Raw genomic sequence first — 14,389 nt, 5'->3', positions numbered from 1 at the left:
AGTTCAGTATCTTAACCTGGATTTTAAGGTTCTTACTTGTATTCTCTATGTATCTCTTTTATCCTGAGGCAATTATTTGTTGTACACAGTGTGTAGTTTGTGGAAAACTTGGAGCAATAGAGTGATTTGAACAGGGCCTTTTATTTGGAATATGAGAGGTTCTATGGCAGTGAATTTTGAGTAGAGGTTTGAAGATTATGTATTTTGGGATAGGATGGTGTAATGGTAAAGATATATACGCTTAGAAACAGGCATGTACATATTTCTGAGTAATGGAGGATGGCAAAATTAGAAAGGGGTAAGGAAGTTGCAATTTCGGAAGTTAAAGCATATATTTAGGAGTTGGGTAAAAGAATCATATTATAATGTTTGACAATTTTTTGGTTCCAGTCTGCTTGTCCATTTTTTAGGAGTCTGGAGGGCAAGCCCTATGAGTCTGAAATTATATGGTAGAATTTTCTCCCTGATGTCTATAATCAGAGCAGTTTTACCATTGATGCTTCATGTAACAAATTAAACATATTGACTTGTTTTTTAATTGTTGAGTGGTTTGGAACAAATTTTTTCTTTATGTTTTTATACATTTGATTATTTGTATTATGTATGATTAATTCTGTGTAGTGGGAACGGAATCTAGAAACTGATACTGGGTTTTATGTCTTGCCAAACTCGTTAATAGTATTAATTTTTAAGGTGGCAGGGAAGCTTTGCCGAAGACTCTAAATCTTGCTGGTTAAGGGGGTTTCTTCAAATGGAAACATGATACTTTGTGAGAAGGATTGGAGAATTTGTGTCTTTTTTTTAAGGGTAGGTCTTCAAGATTTACTTGTGATGAATTAATTAAAATTGAAATATAAGTGATAGATTGCCTTTTAACTTGATGACTTTTTCATAGACTGAATTTACCAAGTACTACTTATTAAACTTAAACAAAACTTAGATTAACAGAGCATAGCAGAAATTTTTCTATATAAGCAACACATAAAATAAACATGGCAATGTTTAGGTTGAAGACATTTAAATGCCAGCAAGTTGTCCAAATGCTCAATGACCTGCTGCTAGGCTGCCATTTAATATATAATTAACATTCCAAGAGCAAAGGCTGGTTAGATAACTTTAACAAATTGATGCAGAAGTCAGTGGGCTTTGCAATTTAAAATTAAATAATACATATTGTCTTTTTAATTACTGTTGTTTGTATGTAAGTGATCACATAGTAGAATGAAGCTCTGACCTTCAAGTGAGTTTAAGACCATAAAACCTTAATCACTTCTCTTTCATGACTTTAAGTTGATGTGTTGTGAGAATTAAAGAAGAGCTAATCCTTTTTAAGTTGCCTTCTGTGCTTATAGAATCAGTAAATTGAAATAAAAATACCTATAAGGTTGGAATCTTTTATAATGATGAATGAAAATTTTGAGAGTTTAAATACATTAGAACTGTTTCTGCATTTCAGTGATTGTTAATAGCAGAAGTAAAAAAATTAAAAGTGATTAGGTGGTGTTGCTATTATATATGTGTGTGTCTTTTATTTTGTTAATGTGAAAAGAAAAATGACCTTAATGTAAATTCTTCAAATTTCTAGAAAGATAAAATAATGTAAAGCTGTATTTCAAATAGTTTTCTTTCCAAGGAATTGAAATATGTTTTTTGTTTGTTTGATTTTTGCATCAGATAGACAGATAAAAGCCATTGTTTTAAAATTGAAGCTCATCTGTAGGATTATATTTGTTCCATTATTAAATCTTGGTCCTTTTGTGGAAGTGATGCAAATATGGATGTTGTAAATTATTTAGTCTTTTTCTTACATTCCTTTGATTTATGTTGGTAGACTTTAGTTTGTATTTCTATAGAATTATATATAATTGGTGGTTAGGTTCCCAGTCTAGCCTATAACACTAATTTCTAAGGTAGCTAAATTACATAATGAGTATATCTACTGTGAAAATGACAAACGTGCTGTTGCACCACTGGTGATTAAACAAACTATAGTTGCAATATAATAAAGGAAATTTATAAAAAACTCTTGAATAGTTCAAAAATTGTATTAGGGAAAGGTGATTTAATTTTAGAATATAAGGAGGAAATAGATGGAGACTGTTAAGGAGATTGTGAAGGAAACTCCTGAAGAGTAACACTGATTCTTTATTTTGTCTACGTGGATTAATTTTACTTGATACACATGTGTCACTAGAAATGATTAGAGTTTTCTTAGATTCTTGAGTGGAACTAAGTAAAGGAAATGAGAAGTAGGAAAATGTTTTTTAAGACTTGAAAGAAACGGAAAAAATGGGTTAAAGAGGAAATGGATATACTTTGAAAAAGAGATCACAAGAGAGAATTTACTGAGCTGTGAGCTACTGAAAGTAAAAAACAAAGGGTGAGGAAGCCCGGTTGGGGAAGGATGAAAGGTGGAACTGGGCAAGTCAACTGTTTTTGTATAGAATTTAGAATAATGTATGATAGATGTTGGTGGGTAGAGGTCAGGGTCTGATGAACTGCTCTAATGTCCAAAAAGTCTATAAATTATATCTGGGGAAGTGGCTCTAAACTTGGGATTTTCTTTATAGAAAATGTTAGTATAGCAGAATTTGTGTATACTTCTACAACCTTGAGAATTAGGTTTCAGGGACTTGGGTGTCAGTTCTATTGCTAAATGGGTGATGGAAATTGAAAAGAGAGGAAATGTAACTGGCATAGAAATAGCAGAGGTTTCAACGGTGAGTTCTTGTGAGGGAAAAGAAGCACAGGGAAAATAAATCTGGATTTAGCATCGTACATTTTTTTCTGTTGAAGGATGAGAAATAAATGCATATTTCTTGGTATGAAGTTAACACATCAAAAGCTACTATTACATAATCCTTGATATTGAGGGTATGCTGGGGACATAGCAATAGGATTATGTCTCATGCACATTTAACTTACTTGAATTCAGGTGTATATGGTGGGTAAAAAGAAAAAAAAAGAAAACCACTATATTTTGATTGTAAGCAATAGAAATTAACTTTGGCTATTTAAAACAAAGGAGTATATTGGGAGCTTCTGAGGAGAGCCAGTCTTGGACAATGGCTAGGAATCAAAGGACGCCAGACAAGGACCAGAGCCAAGATTAGGCACAGGAACACTTTGAGTAGGAAGTCACCATTGGCACTGCCTTTTCTGGTGTTTTAGTTTCCTCTTTGCTAAAGCTAAAACTATGGAATTGTCTGGTTTAAACAATGGGAATTTTTTAACTCATGGTTTTGAGGCTAGGAGAAGTCATGAAGGTGATTCTTTCTCCTAGAAGACTATGGCATTCTGGGGCTGGCTACTAGTGATCCTTGATCTTGGCTTTTCTCTCACATGGTAACGCACATTCTCTCACATGGTAACACACCTCTCCTGATAGCTCCCTTTTCTTTCAAGTTTTCTTGACTTACAGTTTCTGGCTGTTCCCTCTCTGGCTTTTTTCTCTCTATTATAGCAGTAATAGGATTAAGACCTATCCTTGGCAAAACCTTAGTTGAAGTTGCCTTATGAAAAGGTTCTGTTTACAAGGGTTCACAGCCACAGGAATGGATTAAGTTTGAGAACATGTTTTTCTGGGGGACATGGCTCCAAATCCATACCCGGACACTTGTTGACAGTGTCTCTGCAGTTGCTATGAGTACTTTTTAAACTATTCCTGTGCTTCTCTGCTACTTAATTGAGATTAAAAGTCATGGGAAAGAAACATTTGATTGTCTGGTTTAGATTCTGAGCCTACTTCTAACCTCCTAGGGGAAAGGGGAAAGAAATTCTGGGCCCTTTGGCTTCCATTGTGAAAATGAAGTTATCCTTGTCCAAAACTGAACTCATGGTGCATGTCACTTCTCCTAAATAAAACAGAACAATAATCCTTTCCTCTTTAGATGCTCCATAGTTTCATAAATAAAGCCCATCCAGTTCCTCAACAGAAGCTTAGAAGTCATCCTTCATGTCTCCATTTGCTCAGTCCCACATCCAGTCAACAGCACATTGTTCTCTCACTCTACCTCTTAAATGTGTCATGAATTTATTCACTTATCTCTAAAATTACAGTATCATCATAGTCCAAGCCACTGTGATTTCTTACTTGGTAGTACCACAGAAACCTCTTATTTCTCTTGTTTTTAGATTGGCCTTTACCCTACCAATTCTTTATACTTTATGTGGGATGAACTTCAATAAATGCAGTCAGATTATGCCATTAGTTTGCTTAAAACCGTTCTGTAGTCTGCCTTTTATTTGCCTATTTTTTCTCAGTAACACATACCTTTTTATACTGCGATGGGGGTTGGGACTCTGAAGACTACATTTCCCAGACTCCCTTGCAGCTTAGCTGGTTTTCTGTTGGGTTTTGCTACTGGAGCACTAGCAGAAATTTGGAAGGTGGGAGAAGGAACTTCTTTTTTCAGTGTCTGTCAGTATACCTCCAGCAGCAGAGGAAAACTATCACTCAATTTTTCAGCTTCATTTGGCACTCTCAGTACTGACCTTCCTGTTTCCTCTCAGAGGTGCCAGTTTCCCGGTGGTGCAAGTTAGGTAGATAGGGTGCCACTTGTATCACATTTTCTCATTCACTGGACTTTGTCATTTTAGAGGTTTGCTGTGCCTCCTCTATAGAGATTCAAACTCAAACTGCAGGGCTCCTCTCCTTAGAGGTACCAGCAATACAGTGCCACCTCCTTAGATGTTTGAGCACCCAGTTGCATGGACCTACCCCAACCTCTTCTAGGCATATCCCCATAATAACCTTCCTCTGAGCTCATTCGTTTTGATAATACATCTTTCCATTCTGTTCTCCTAGCCCTGTGGGTAGTGTTACTTATTGCAGTTAGTAATCTCTGAGCTATCTCAACCTTCCTCTTTTACTTTTTCAGCTTTCAGTATTTCTGTAACCAATCTCCTTGTATTAAACCTCTTCTGTTTGAATTATCCATTATAGTTTTTGTTTGTCTCATATAAGAGGATTTCCATTTTCTAAGATAAGGTGAAAAAAGTTTTTACAGTTCTTAAGCCCTTGACTACTTTAGTCTCATGCCATGCCATTTCCTCGCTTTCCCTTTATGCTTCATTATTTTGAACATTTTTCTAGTTTCTAGAATATGCTACTTTATGATCTTGCCTCAGATATTGTATATGTCTGCTTACCAGTCACTGGTTATCTACTGCCCTCCTCCCTCTGTCCTGTCTTTCCCCCACTCCCCCATTTTCCCTTCAACTTCCTATCCCACAACTACTTTTTTGGCTTATTCTTAGTTAACTCCTACATAGTGCAGGTCAGAGGCAGTATTATGGAGAAGATGTGGATATAGACTATTGTCTGGGTTTTAATCTCAGCTCTGCTATTTTGCCAGCTTTATGATTTTGGGCAAGTTACTTATATGTGTCTCAGTTTCCCATCTGGGAAATGGGGATAAAAATATTTACCTACCTGGTAAGGTTGCTGTGAGGATTAAATGAGCTAATAAACATACAGTACTTTCAACATGGTAGCACAAACGAAGTGCTTAGTATGTGTAACTTGTTATTATCAATTACATGTACATTCATCTGGGATACCTTTCCTGATCTCCAAATTCTGACAGGTTCAATTCTTTGGTTACTTCTGTAGTACCTTGCATTTCACCTTTCCAGTAGTTATTATGCCTGTATTTATTTGCTTACTGTCTCATTTCTTTGCTAAGGGTATAAATTACGGAAGTTGAGAAGAGAGTCTATGTTATTCATTGTTGTATTTCTAAAACCTAGCATGGTGTCTGGCATCTGGTAGGCCTTTTATTAAATATTTTTTAGTTACTTGATTAATCATAAGAGAAAAATCATAGTGACTTTTATAGGGATTAGTAAAAATATTCAGAGATGGTGGTGAAATAAATGAATTTAAATGATGAATGTTTCTGTTTTTATTGTCCACTAAAATGTTCTAATCTGGAGATTGTATGGTAGGAGAGGAGGAATACCTGCTGATTTTGAAGCTGTTGTGTGGTATGAAGAACAAGGCCTAACATCCTGTCTTATTTCGCTGCCAACTTTGAAAGAGAAAACATTTCTTGGTGTGTGATTCGACTATATTTCTGTTGGTGTTTGTTGTAGTTTTTTTTCCCCTGCTTGTAAAAACAATTTGTGTTTATTTCTAAAACTTCCTAGGAAAGCAAATACCATTGATAATTGTACCACATAGAGATGACAGTTCTTAACATTTTGGTAGAGGTTTTTTGTCTCTTTATGATACACATAGTTTTATCCTCCAGTAATTATATCATGCATTCTGATTTTTTTCACTTAATATATTGTGAACCTTTTCCATCATAATGAATAATTTTGTTATCATTAAAAATGTTTGAATTGTATGCTCTTACATGGATATAAAGTATTTATCTGCTGAAAGATGGACATTTGAGTTTTTACTTTTTCACTTTTATAATATGATGAACATGTAGCCTTGCCCACTTATCAAGGTAGTTAATTTAACAAGTATTTATTGAGTCTTCTGTGCTCTTTTCAGCTAGAATTTGGCAAGGCACCTGGTCTGTTGGGGTGAACGAAACAGATATGATTTCTGGAGTGTAAGATAAATTTCAAGAAGTGTAATTAATAGTTAAAGTTTGGTCTCAGTTGGTGTAAATCTAAATTATAAGATGTTTGAGACCACTTTACTGTTAGATTACTAGTAGGAATGTGAATTAGGACTCTCACGTGCTATTAGTCGCCAGTATTTTCTATGCATTTTCCTCCTATTTAATTAAGCACTTAAATTTCGTTGATGTGTATTTGCTTGTTTTACTTGATTATACATCTCACATCTCAGTCAAGCTGTAAAGGCTTCATTTAAAGTAAGGCAGTAATAGGAAAAAAAAGAATAAAGTAAAGTAGTTTATAAATTTGGCCTTTCTGTGATCTATATAGCTTTGCTAGATATACTTTTAATATAGTAAAAAGTGAATCATCATTTCCTAACTCAGTGAAACTTCTAACAAATTAATAAACTTTTGTCTTTTAATGAGATACAATACAAAAACTTAACAACTCAGAATTTTAAATTACAATAATTTCCTAAGTAATAAAAAAATTATACTGTACTAGTGAATCATGTCCACTGAAGGTAGAACTATAATCTTATTCTAAGTATCTGGCAATAGGTTTTTTTTTAAGTAACTCTTTTTAAAAGAATTTGACTGCTTTCAGAGACTTGGGAGTGATGTACAATTATTTCTGTATTCTTTACCCTCCTTCTCTAAGATAGCTTATTACTTTTCATAAGTATTATATAACAAAAGAATTCATAATTTGGAATGACTGGCATTCAAACCATAAAATCATAGCTCAGAAACTTATTTCAAAATCTGAAAATTTATATGTGCAGAAGAATCCCTAAATAGCAATTGCTAAATAATTCCTCTGGTATCTCTGCAGATACAAGCTGTGTTTCCCATGAGCAATCCTTTACAGTGAATTCTATTGCTTACACTTTTTTTCTTCCTTGGACATCTTTTATTTTTTTAAAAAAAGATTATTTATTTATTTCTCCTCCCCACCCCGGTTGTCTGTTCTCTGTGTCTATTTGCTGCGTTGTCTATTTGCTTCTGTTATTGTCAGCAGCACGGGAATCTGTGTTTCTTTTTGTTGTTGTGTTGGCTCTCCATGTGGGTGGCGCCATTCTTAGGCAGGCTGCACTTTCTTCCGCGCTGGGTGGCTCTCCTTACGGCGTGCACTCCTTGTGTGTGGGGCACCCCTACGCGGGGTATGTGCATGGGCCAGCTCCACACAGGTCAAGGAGGCCCCAGGGTTTGAACCGCGGACCTCCCATGTGGTAGACGGACACCATAACCACTGGTCCAAGTCCGCCGCCTGGACATCTTTTAAATATGTTCACATACCTATGTACATAGACAACATTTTTTTTTTTTTTTTAAGGTATTGGGGCCGGGGATTGAACTTGGGACCTCGTATGTGGGAGGCTGGCACTCTAACCACTAAGCGACACTGGCTTCCCAGTATTTTCTTTTAATTGATACTCCATTTGAAGTAAAAAGAAAGGTCTGATGGTAAGATGAATATGTATTGAATAAGTGTGTTAAACTAGGAATAGGAAATAAACAGTTATGCTAATGTATAATACCAGTGTCCTGGGATTTAATATTTATTCTATTTGATTTAAAATTGTGAACTTCTGGATAGCCAGTGAAATAGGGAAATATAATTTCTGTCATCATCGTATGACCAGAAAAGGCAAACCATTTCTTATTTCAAATTTGTTAGCATTAATTAGCTTTTCCAAAATTGTGAATATAGAATACTAATTCTGTCAAATATTAACAGGTATTGGGATTAAGTATAGGAAACAATGGGTTAAATAATAAATAAGATAAACAGACTTATTTACATGTCTTAAAGTATCTTGACTTTCTAAGAGAAAGATAATGTTTCCCTACCTTATTTTGCCATAAAATATCTTTTTAGTGAAAATTGTACATTGCAAAATGCTGGTCTAATGATGGATAGATTGTGCCTTCAGTATCATTTTTGCAGAACATGGCATAATTGCTTTTTATTTTATCTTCATGTTTATTCAAATTCCCTCTGGAATATAGTCCAGTGCAAGGCTGATTTCTTCAAACAAGCCTAAATCCTCTGTATCCAGCAGGAATAGCTCTTTTTAAAAATCATATGGACCTTGGGAATTAAGTATTCCTGTTGTGTGCTTGCCCACTGGCCTGGCAGTTGGTTTAGGAGTCTCTTAGATATACAGTCAGTCTAGACTGAAGAACATTTTATTATTCCTAATGAAACCCAAGTCTGCACATTCCCCTCTACTAGGGCCATAGCTGTTTCAAAATGTAGTGAGGGTCTGAGCTCTTCATCACCTCCCCAGGGACCTGCTCAGGGTGAATTATTTTTGAAACAGTAGTATCAGCGTGGTTCACAATCCTGTCCCAATATGTAAGCCCTCAGATCTTCTTTGCTGTCCTCCCCCTGCTCTTACACTCTTCTTTTTATCTTAGATCTCCCATTTCTCCTTGCCTGTCCTGAATATGTTTCTTTGCTCTTTAGAACACTTGTTTTATGGTCAACAAATTATACTCTAATTTGTCAGCCTCCATATACTTTATTAGCCTTCATCTTTTCCTTCCTTTTTTTTTCTTTAAAGGAGGTCATGTAATGTTTATGTATTTTTAGAAGGTACCAGGATTGAATCCAGGATCTTGTACATGTGAAGCAGGCACACAATAATCTTCTAATTTTCCTTATTGCTGTCAACTTTCTGTCATTGTTTGAAGACACTGGTACTTGGATGTGGTCTCTCTTCACTCCAAGTCTTGCTATTATTCATTTTGTAGTACAGTCCTCACCCTATAATTGTCTCAACTTGAACCCACCTGGAATTTAATTTTATATATGTTGTAAAGAAGAATCCGTTCTTCATAATCTGCTTAAGGGGGATCACTGGTGGTAGCTTGACCATTTTAAGAATGACATATTGTCAAGTATATGAATTCTCCCATATACTTACTGAGTTGAAGAATATAAGAGGTAATAAAAATGCAGATGAGCTCTTAAAAATATTTTAATTTCGTAGTAATGAATGAGAAGGAGAATCATATCTGAAAAAGTGAAATGTGGGGGTATCATAATGTTAATTCAAAGGGAGGGATCTTATATCTTCATAAAGCTATTTTACTAACTGATGCAACGGTAAGAGCATTGGGTAGTTTGAGGCTTGGCTCTACCATTTGCAAATCACTTACTTTTGCTGTTTATTTTCCTTTTGCAAAGTCAAGAGAGTAATACATGTTTTCAATAGTTTGTTGAGTAATAAAATGCAGTTGTATGTGTGTTTGTATATTGCAAAGTTTGAAGGACTGTTTAAGATTCATTAAAAATTAGAGAACCATTTTTCTCTGAAGATGATTTTTTAATTTGTTCTTGAACATCACAGTTACCATAAAACCGCAGATTTCCCTATACCCTGTTTTTTTATTTTTACATTTTACGGTTTTCCCTTTTTTTTTTTTTTATGTTTTCTATTTGTGGTGTTTTAATCTAAATGATAGAGAAAGGGTTGCACTAGTGAACATTATTCCACAGTCTATTGTAGGTCTAATTCTAATTCTTATGATTCTATTTTTGATATTATGCTGTTAATATTACCTTCTTAATGTTTCATTTACAGTTATATGATGTTGATTGATGGCACAAATGAAGTTTTTATGATTGATAGAGACAACTCAGTGTTTCATGTTTCAAATTTGGAATTTCCATTTCGTAAAGACCTCCGTATACATTTATCAAACACTCTCTTGGATGGGGTAAGTTATATTTTATCATTTTAAAAATTTTTTAGTATTACTGTTTTCTTTCCCTTGCAAATGTGTATTTTTATTAAATAGGAAACTTGGAGATGATCTAGTTTTTACTAGGTTATTAAATTTCATGTATTTCTTACCATTACTTATATTGAATTAATATCATTTTTAAGAGGAATATTCCAGTTTAATCTTTAAACCTCAGTATGGATTTTGAGATGCTTTCTTTCATGGAGAAAGTTAAAGATATGGAAAGGGAGTTAGTGCATTTTGTATTGATCATTTTCATCTGGTTTGAGAGTAAGTGAACACAAATCTTAGTCACTTTTTTTTGTGTTTGAAAAAAATTCTTTTTGAAAAAGGCTAATTTTATTGAATTATTTTACTTGTTAGTTGAATTTTAATGATGTGATACCAAAGATCACATTTTCTTTGTCTCTTTAGCTATGTGACTGATAATTCTTGTTTAAAGACAATCAATTATACCTTTGAAAGGCAACAGTGTAACTTTTACAATTGAGTTGATAAAACTATTTTCCCATTCCAGAAAATCTGCATTTATGTAATGATAAAATTGTTTGATTAAAGATATTTTAATTTTCTCTTATGCAGACAGCTCCTTTTCCCAATTTAAAAAATATTGGTTTATTATAAAGAACACATTCAAACAATAGCAGAACATTACAAAGAAGCTGCTAAAAATCACCTGAATTCGTACTATTGGAGTACCTTCTGTTTTCACTCGGATGAACATCTTTCCAGACTTTTCTCTGTGCCAAGGTGTTCAATCTTATGTCTGCTCCTATATGATTGAGGGATATAACATATTCATATTAGTAGCAAAGGCCCAGAGATTCTCAATCAGAGACTGTTTCAGAAGCCTTAGGAGGAGTTGGGACCCCTTCCAGTCCAGGAAGATTTTAAGTAGCCCCTTTTGGTACCTGTGCCCTGGTTGAAAGTTTTGCTCTGGTCAAATATTTACACACATGGTAATTAAATAATTTTACATAAGAAGAACAAAATGTTACATGTGTGCTCCCCCGCCACTTAGCAATTTGCTTTGGACTGCTTTCTCATAGAAATGCCTGTATAGTAGACCACTGTGTGTGTGCAATTGGGGGTTGGGGGAATGTAAATATGTATTGCCACACACACACACACACATACAAACACACACCATGATTTGGTATTTCCAAAATATCTTGATTGTGAAAATTGTAGGGGGTGCTTATTAAAAATTTGAACCTCTCAACCACCTATCCCAAACCTAATAATTGGAATCTCTCAGAAGCCTAGGTATATATACTTAAATATATATATATATATATTTTTTTTTTTTTAATCAATTTTATTGATACATAATAATAAAGCATTCAGTTCATCCAAAGTGTACAATCAGTGGTATTTGGTATAATCACATAGTATGTGGTGTTCCTCAGTTTTGCTTGTGTTGTACCTTGGCTCTCTATGGACTTGAGTCCCTGTGCCTGGTTCTGATTTGCTGCTGAGGTGATGAATTTTCTTGTTTGTCTGTTTATTATTATTATTATTATTGAAATAATGAAAATGTAATAATGATTGAAATGATAAATGCACAGCTATGTGATTATACCAAAAAATATTTTTATTAGAGACGTTATGAACCTGAAACAATCATGCACATATGTGGAATTTCTATATAATACCCTTCCACCAACACACTACATTATTGTGGAACATTTGTTACAAATTATGAGCTAATATCATCGGACTCTTACCACTAACTATGGTCTATAATGTATATTTGGTATATTTTTTCCATACTCCTCTATTATGAACATAGTACATCTTCGGCATTGATGCAAAAATATTACAGTTTGCTGTTAATTATAATCTATAGGTTACATTAACTGTATTTTCCCCATGCTTCTCCACATTATTGCCACCTTGCATTAGTGATATATATTTGTTCTAGTTCATAGAAGGACATTCTTGTATTTTTGCTGTTAACCACAATTCTCATCCACCTCTGAGTTCACTATATTACTCAGTTCCTAGATAATTCTCTAGCTTTCTTTTAATTGACATTTACATCCCTAGACGACCCTTTTCAGCCATAGTCCTGTTTATAAAACATCTGTGTTTTACTCACTGAAATGTGCTACCATCACCTCTATCCATTTCTACACTTTTATAGTCAAGTTAATTAAAATTTACAATTGAGCATCAGTACCCCTTCTCAGCCCTCCTCTTATCTCCTGATAACCTATACTCTGGTTTTTAACTTGAAGCATTTATTCTTCATATTTAGTTCATATTAGCGAGACCATGGCAATATTTGCCCTTTTGTGTCTGACTTGTTTTACTTAGCATAATGTGTTTAAGGTTCATCCATGTTATCATTATGTGCCCGATTTTGTTTCTTCTTACAGCAGCATAGTATTCCATTGTATGTATACACATTTTTAAAATCCTTTCATCACTTGATGGACACTGGGGTTGTTTCTATATTTTGGCAATTGTCAATAATGCCACTATGAAAATCAGTGTGAAAATATCTGTTCATGTCATAGTTTTCAGTTCTTCTGGATATATTCTTAGTAGAGGAATTGCTGGATCCTATGGCAGTTCTATATATAGCTACCTGAGGAACTGCCAAAGTGTCATCCACAGAGATTGCACCAGTTTACATTCCCGTCAACAGTGAAGGAGTGTTCCTATTTCTCCACATCCTCTCTAGCACTTATTTCTGTTTTTTTAATAATGACTCTTCTGTGCAGCATGAAATGTTATCTCATTGTAGTTTTGATTTGCATTTCCCTAATAGTTAATGATACTGTACACCTTTTCATGTGCTTTTTGGCCATTTGTATTTCCTCTTTGGAGAAATGTCTATTTAAGTCTTTTGCCCATTTTAAAATTAGATTGCTTGCTCTTTTGTTGTTGGGTTGTGTGATCTCCTTATTTAGAATGGAAATCAAATGCTTATTGGATAAGTGACTTCCAAATATTTTTTCCCACTGAATAGGCTGTCTTTTAACCTTCTTGATGAAGTACTTTGAATGACAAAAGTTTGAGGAGGCCCCATTTATCCATGTTTTCTTTTGTTCATGCTTTCAGTATAAGGTTTAAGAATCCAGTATCTACCACCAGGTCTTGAAGATATTTCCCTATATTTTCTTCTGACAGCTTTGTGGTTTTAGGTTTTATATTTAGGTCTTTCATCCAAAGATGAAAGATGTGAGATAGGGGTTCTTTTTCTGGATATGGATATTCAGTTCTTTCAGTACCATTTGTTGAATAGACAGTTCTGCCCAGCTGGGTGAGTTTGACAGCTTGTCAAAAATCACTTAAACATAGATGTGAGGGTCTGTTTCTGAATCTTCAGTTTGGTTCATTGGTTTATGCTTTTATCTTTATGCCAGTACTATGCTGTTTTTACCACTGTAGCTAGGTAATATGATTTAAAGTATGGAAGTGAGACTCTTCCAACTTTGTTCTTTTTTTAAGATGTTCCTGGCTATTTCGGGCTCCTTACCCTTCCAAAAATTTGATGATTTTTTTTGTTTTCCATTTCTTTAAAATATGCTGATGGAATTTTTATTGCAATTGCACGTAATCTGTGTATCATTTTGGGTAGAATTGACATTTTAATGATAAGTCTTCTGATCCATGAACGTGCAAGTACTTCCAATTATTTAGGTCTTCTAAAATTTCATTTAGCAGTGCATTGTAGTTTTCTGAATACAATTGCTTTACATCCTTGATTAAAGTTATTTCTAAATATTTGATTCTTTTAGTTGCTATTGTAAATGGAACTTTTTTCTTGATTTCCTCCTCAGATTGCCCATTGCTAGTGTATAGAAACACCACTGATTTTTGTGTATTGATCTTGTATCCTGACACTCTACTGAAATTGTTTATTAGCTCTAGCAGGTTTGTTGTAGATTTTTCAGGACATTTTAGGTATATGATCATATCATCTGTGAATAGCAAAAGTTTTACTTCTTCTTTTCTGATTTGGATGCCTTTTTTTCTTTTTCTTGCCTGATTGCTTTAGCTAGAACCTCTAGCACTATATTGAGCAACAGTAGTTATAGTGG

The 14,389-nt window shown here is 34.3% G+C and overlaps 1 protein-coding gene across 6 annotated transcripts in view; it reads left to right on the top strand.

Annotated features, from left to right (window-relative positions):
• The window catches only part of RNGTT (RNA guanylyltransferase and 5'-phosphatase), a 355,704-nt gene that overhangs the window by 86,329 nt on the left and 254,986 nt on the right, over positions 1–14,389 (top strand). For all 6 annotated transcript variants that reach the window (XM_012523691.4, XM_058307139.1, XM_071218594.1 and 3 more), the window contains one exon: positions 10,175–10,310. In XM_012523691.4, coding sequence (XP_012379145.3) covers positions 10,175–10,310 — 136 coding nt within the window. The remainder of the gene's footprint in view (positions 1–10,174; positions 10,311–14,389) is intronic.

The sequence above is a fragment of the Dasypus novemcinctus genome, chromosome 11 (genome assembly GCF_030445035.2).
Source record: "Dasypus novemcinctus isolate mDasNov1 chromosome 11, mDasNov1.1.hap2, whole genome shotgun sequence".
Classification (NCBI taxonomy): Eukaryota; Metazoa; Chordata; class Mammalia; order Cingulata; family Dasypodidae; genus Dasypus; species Dasypus novemcinctus.
This window is presented reverse-complemented; position numbering and strand designations above follow the sequence as displayed.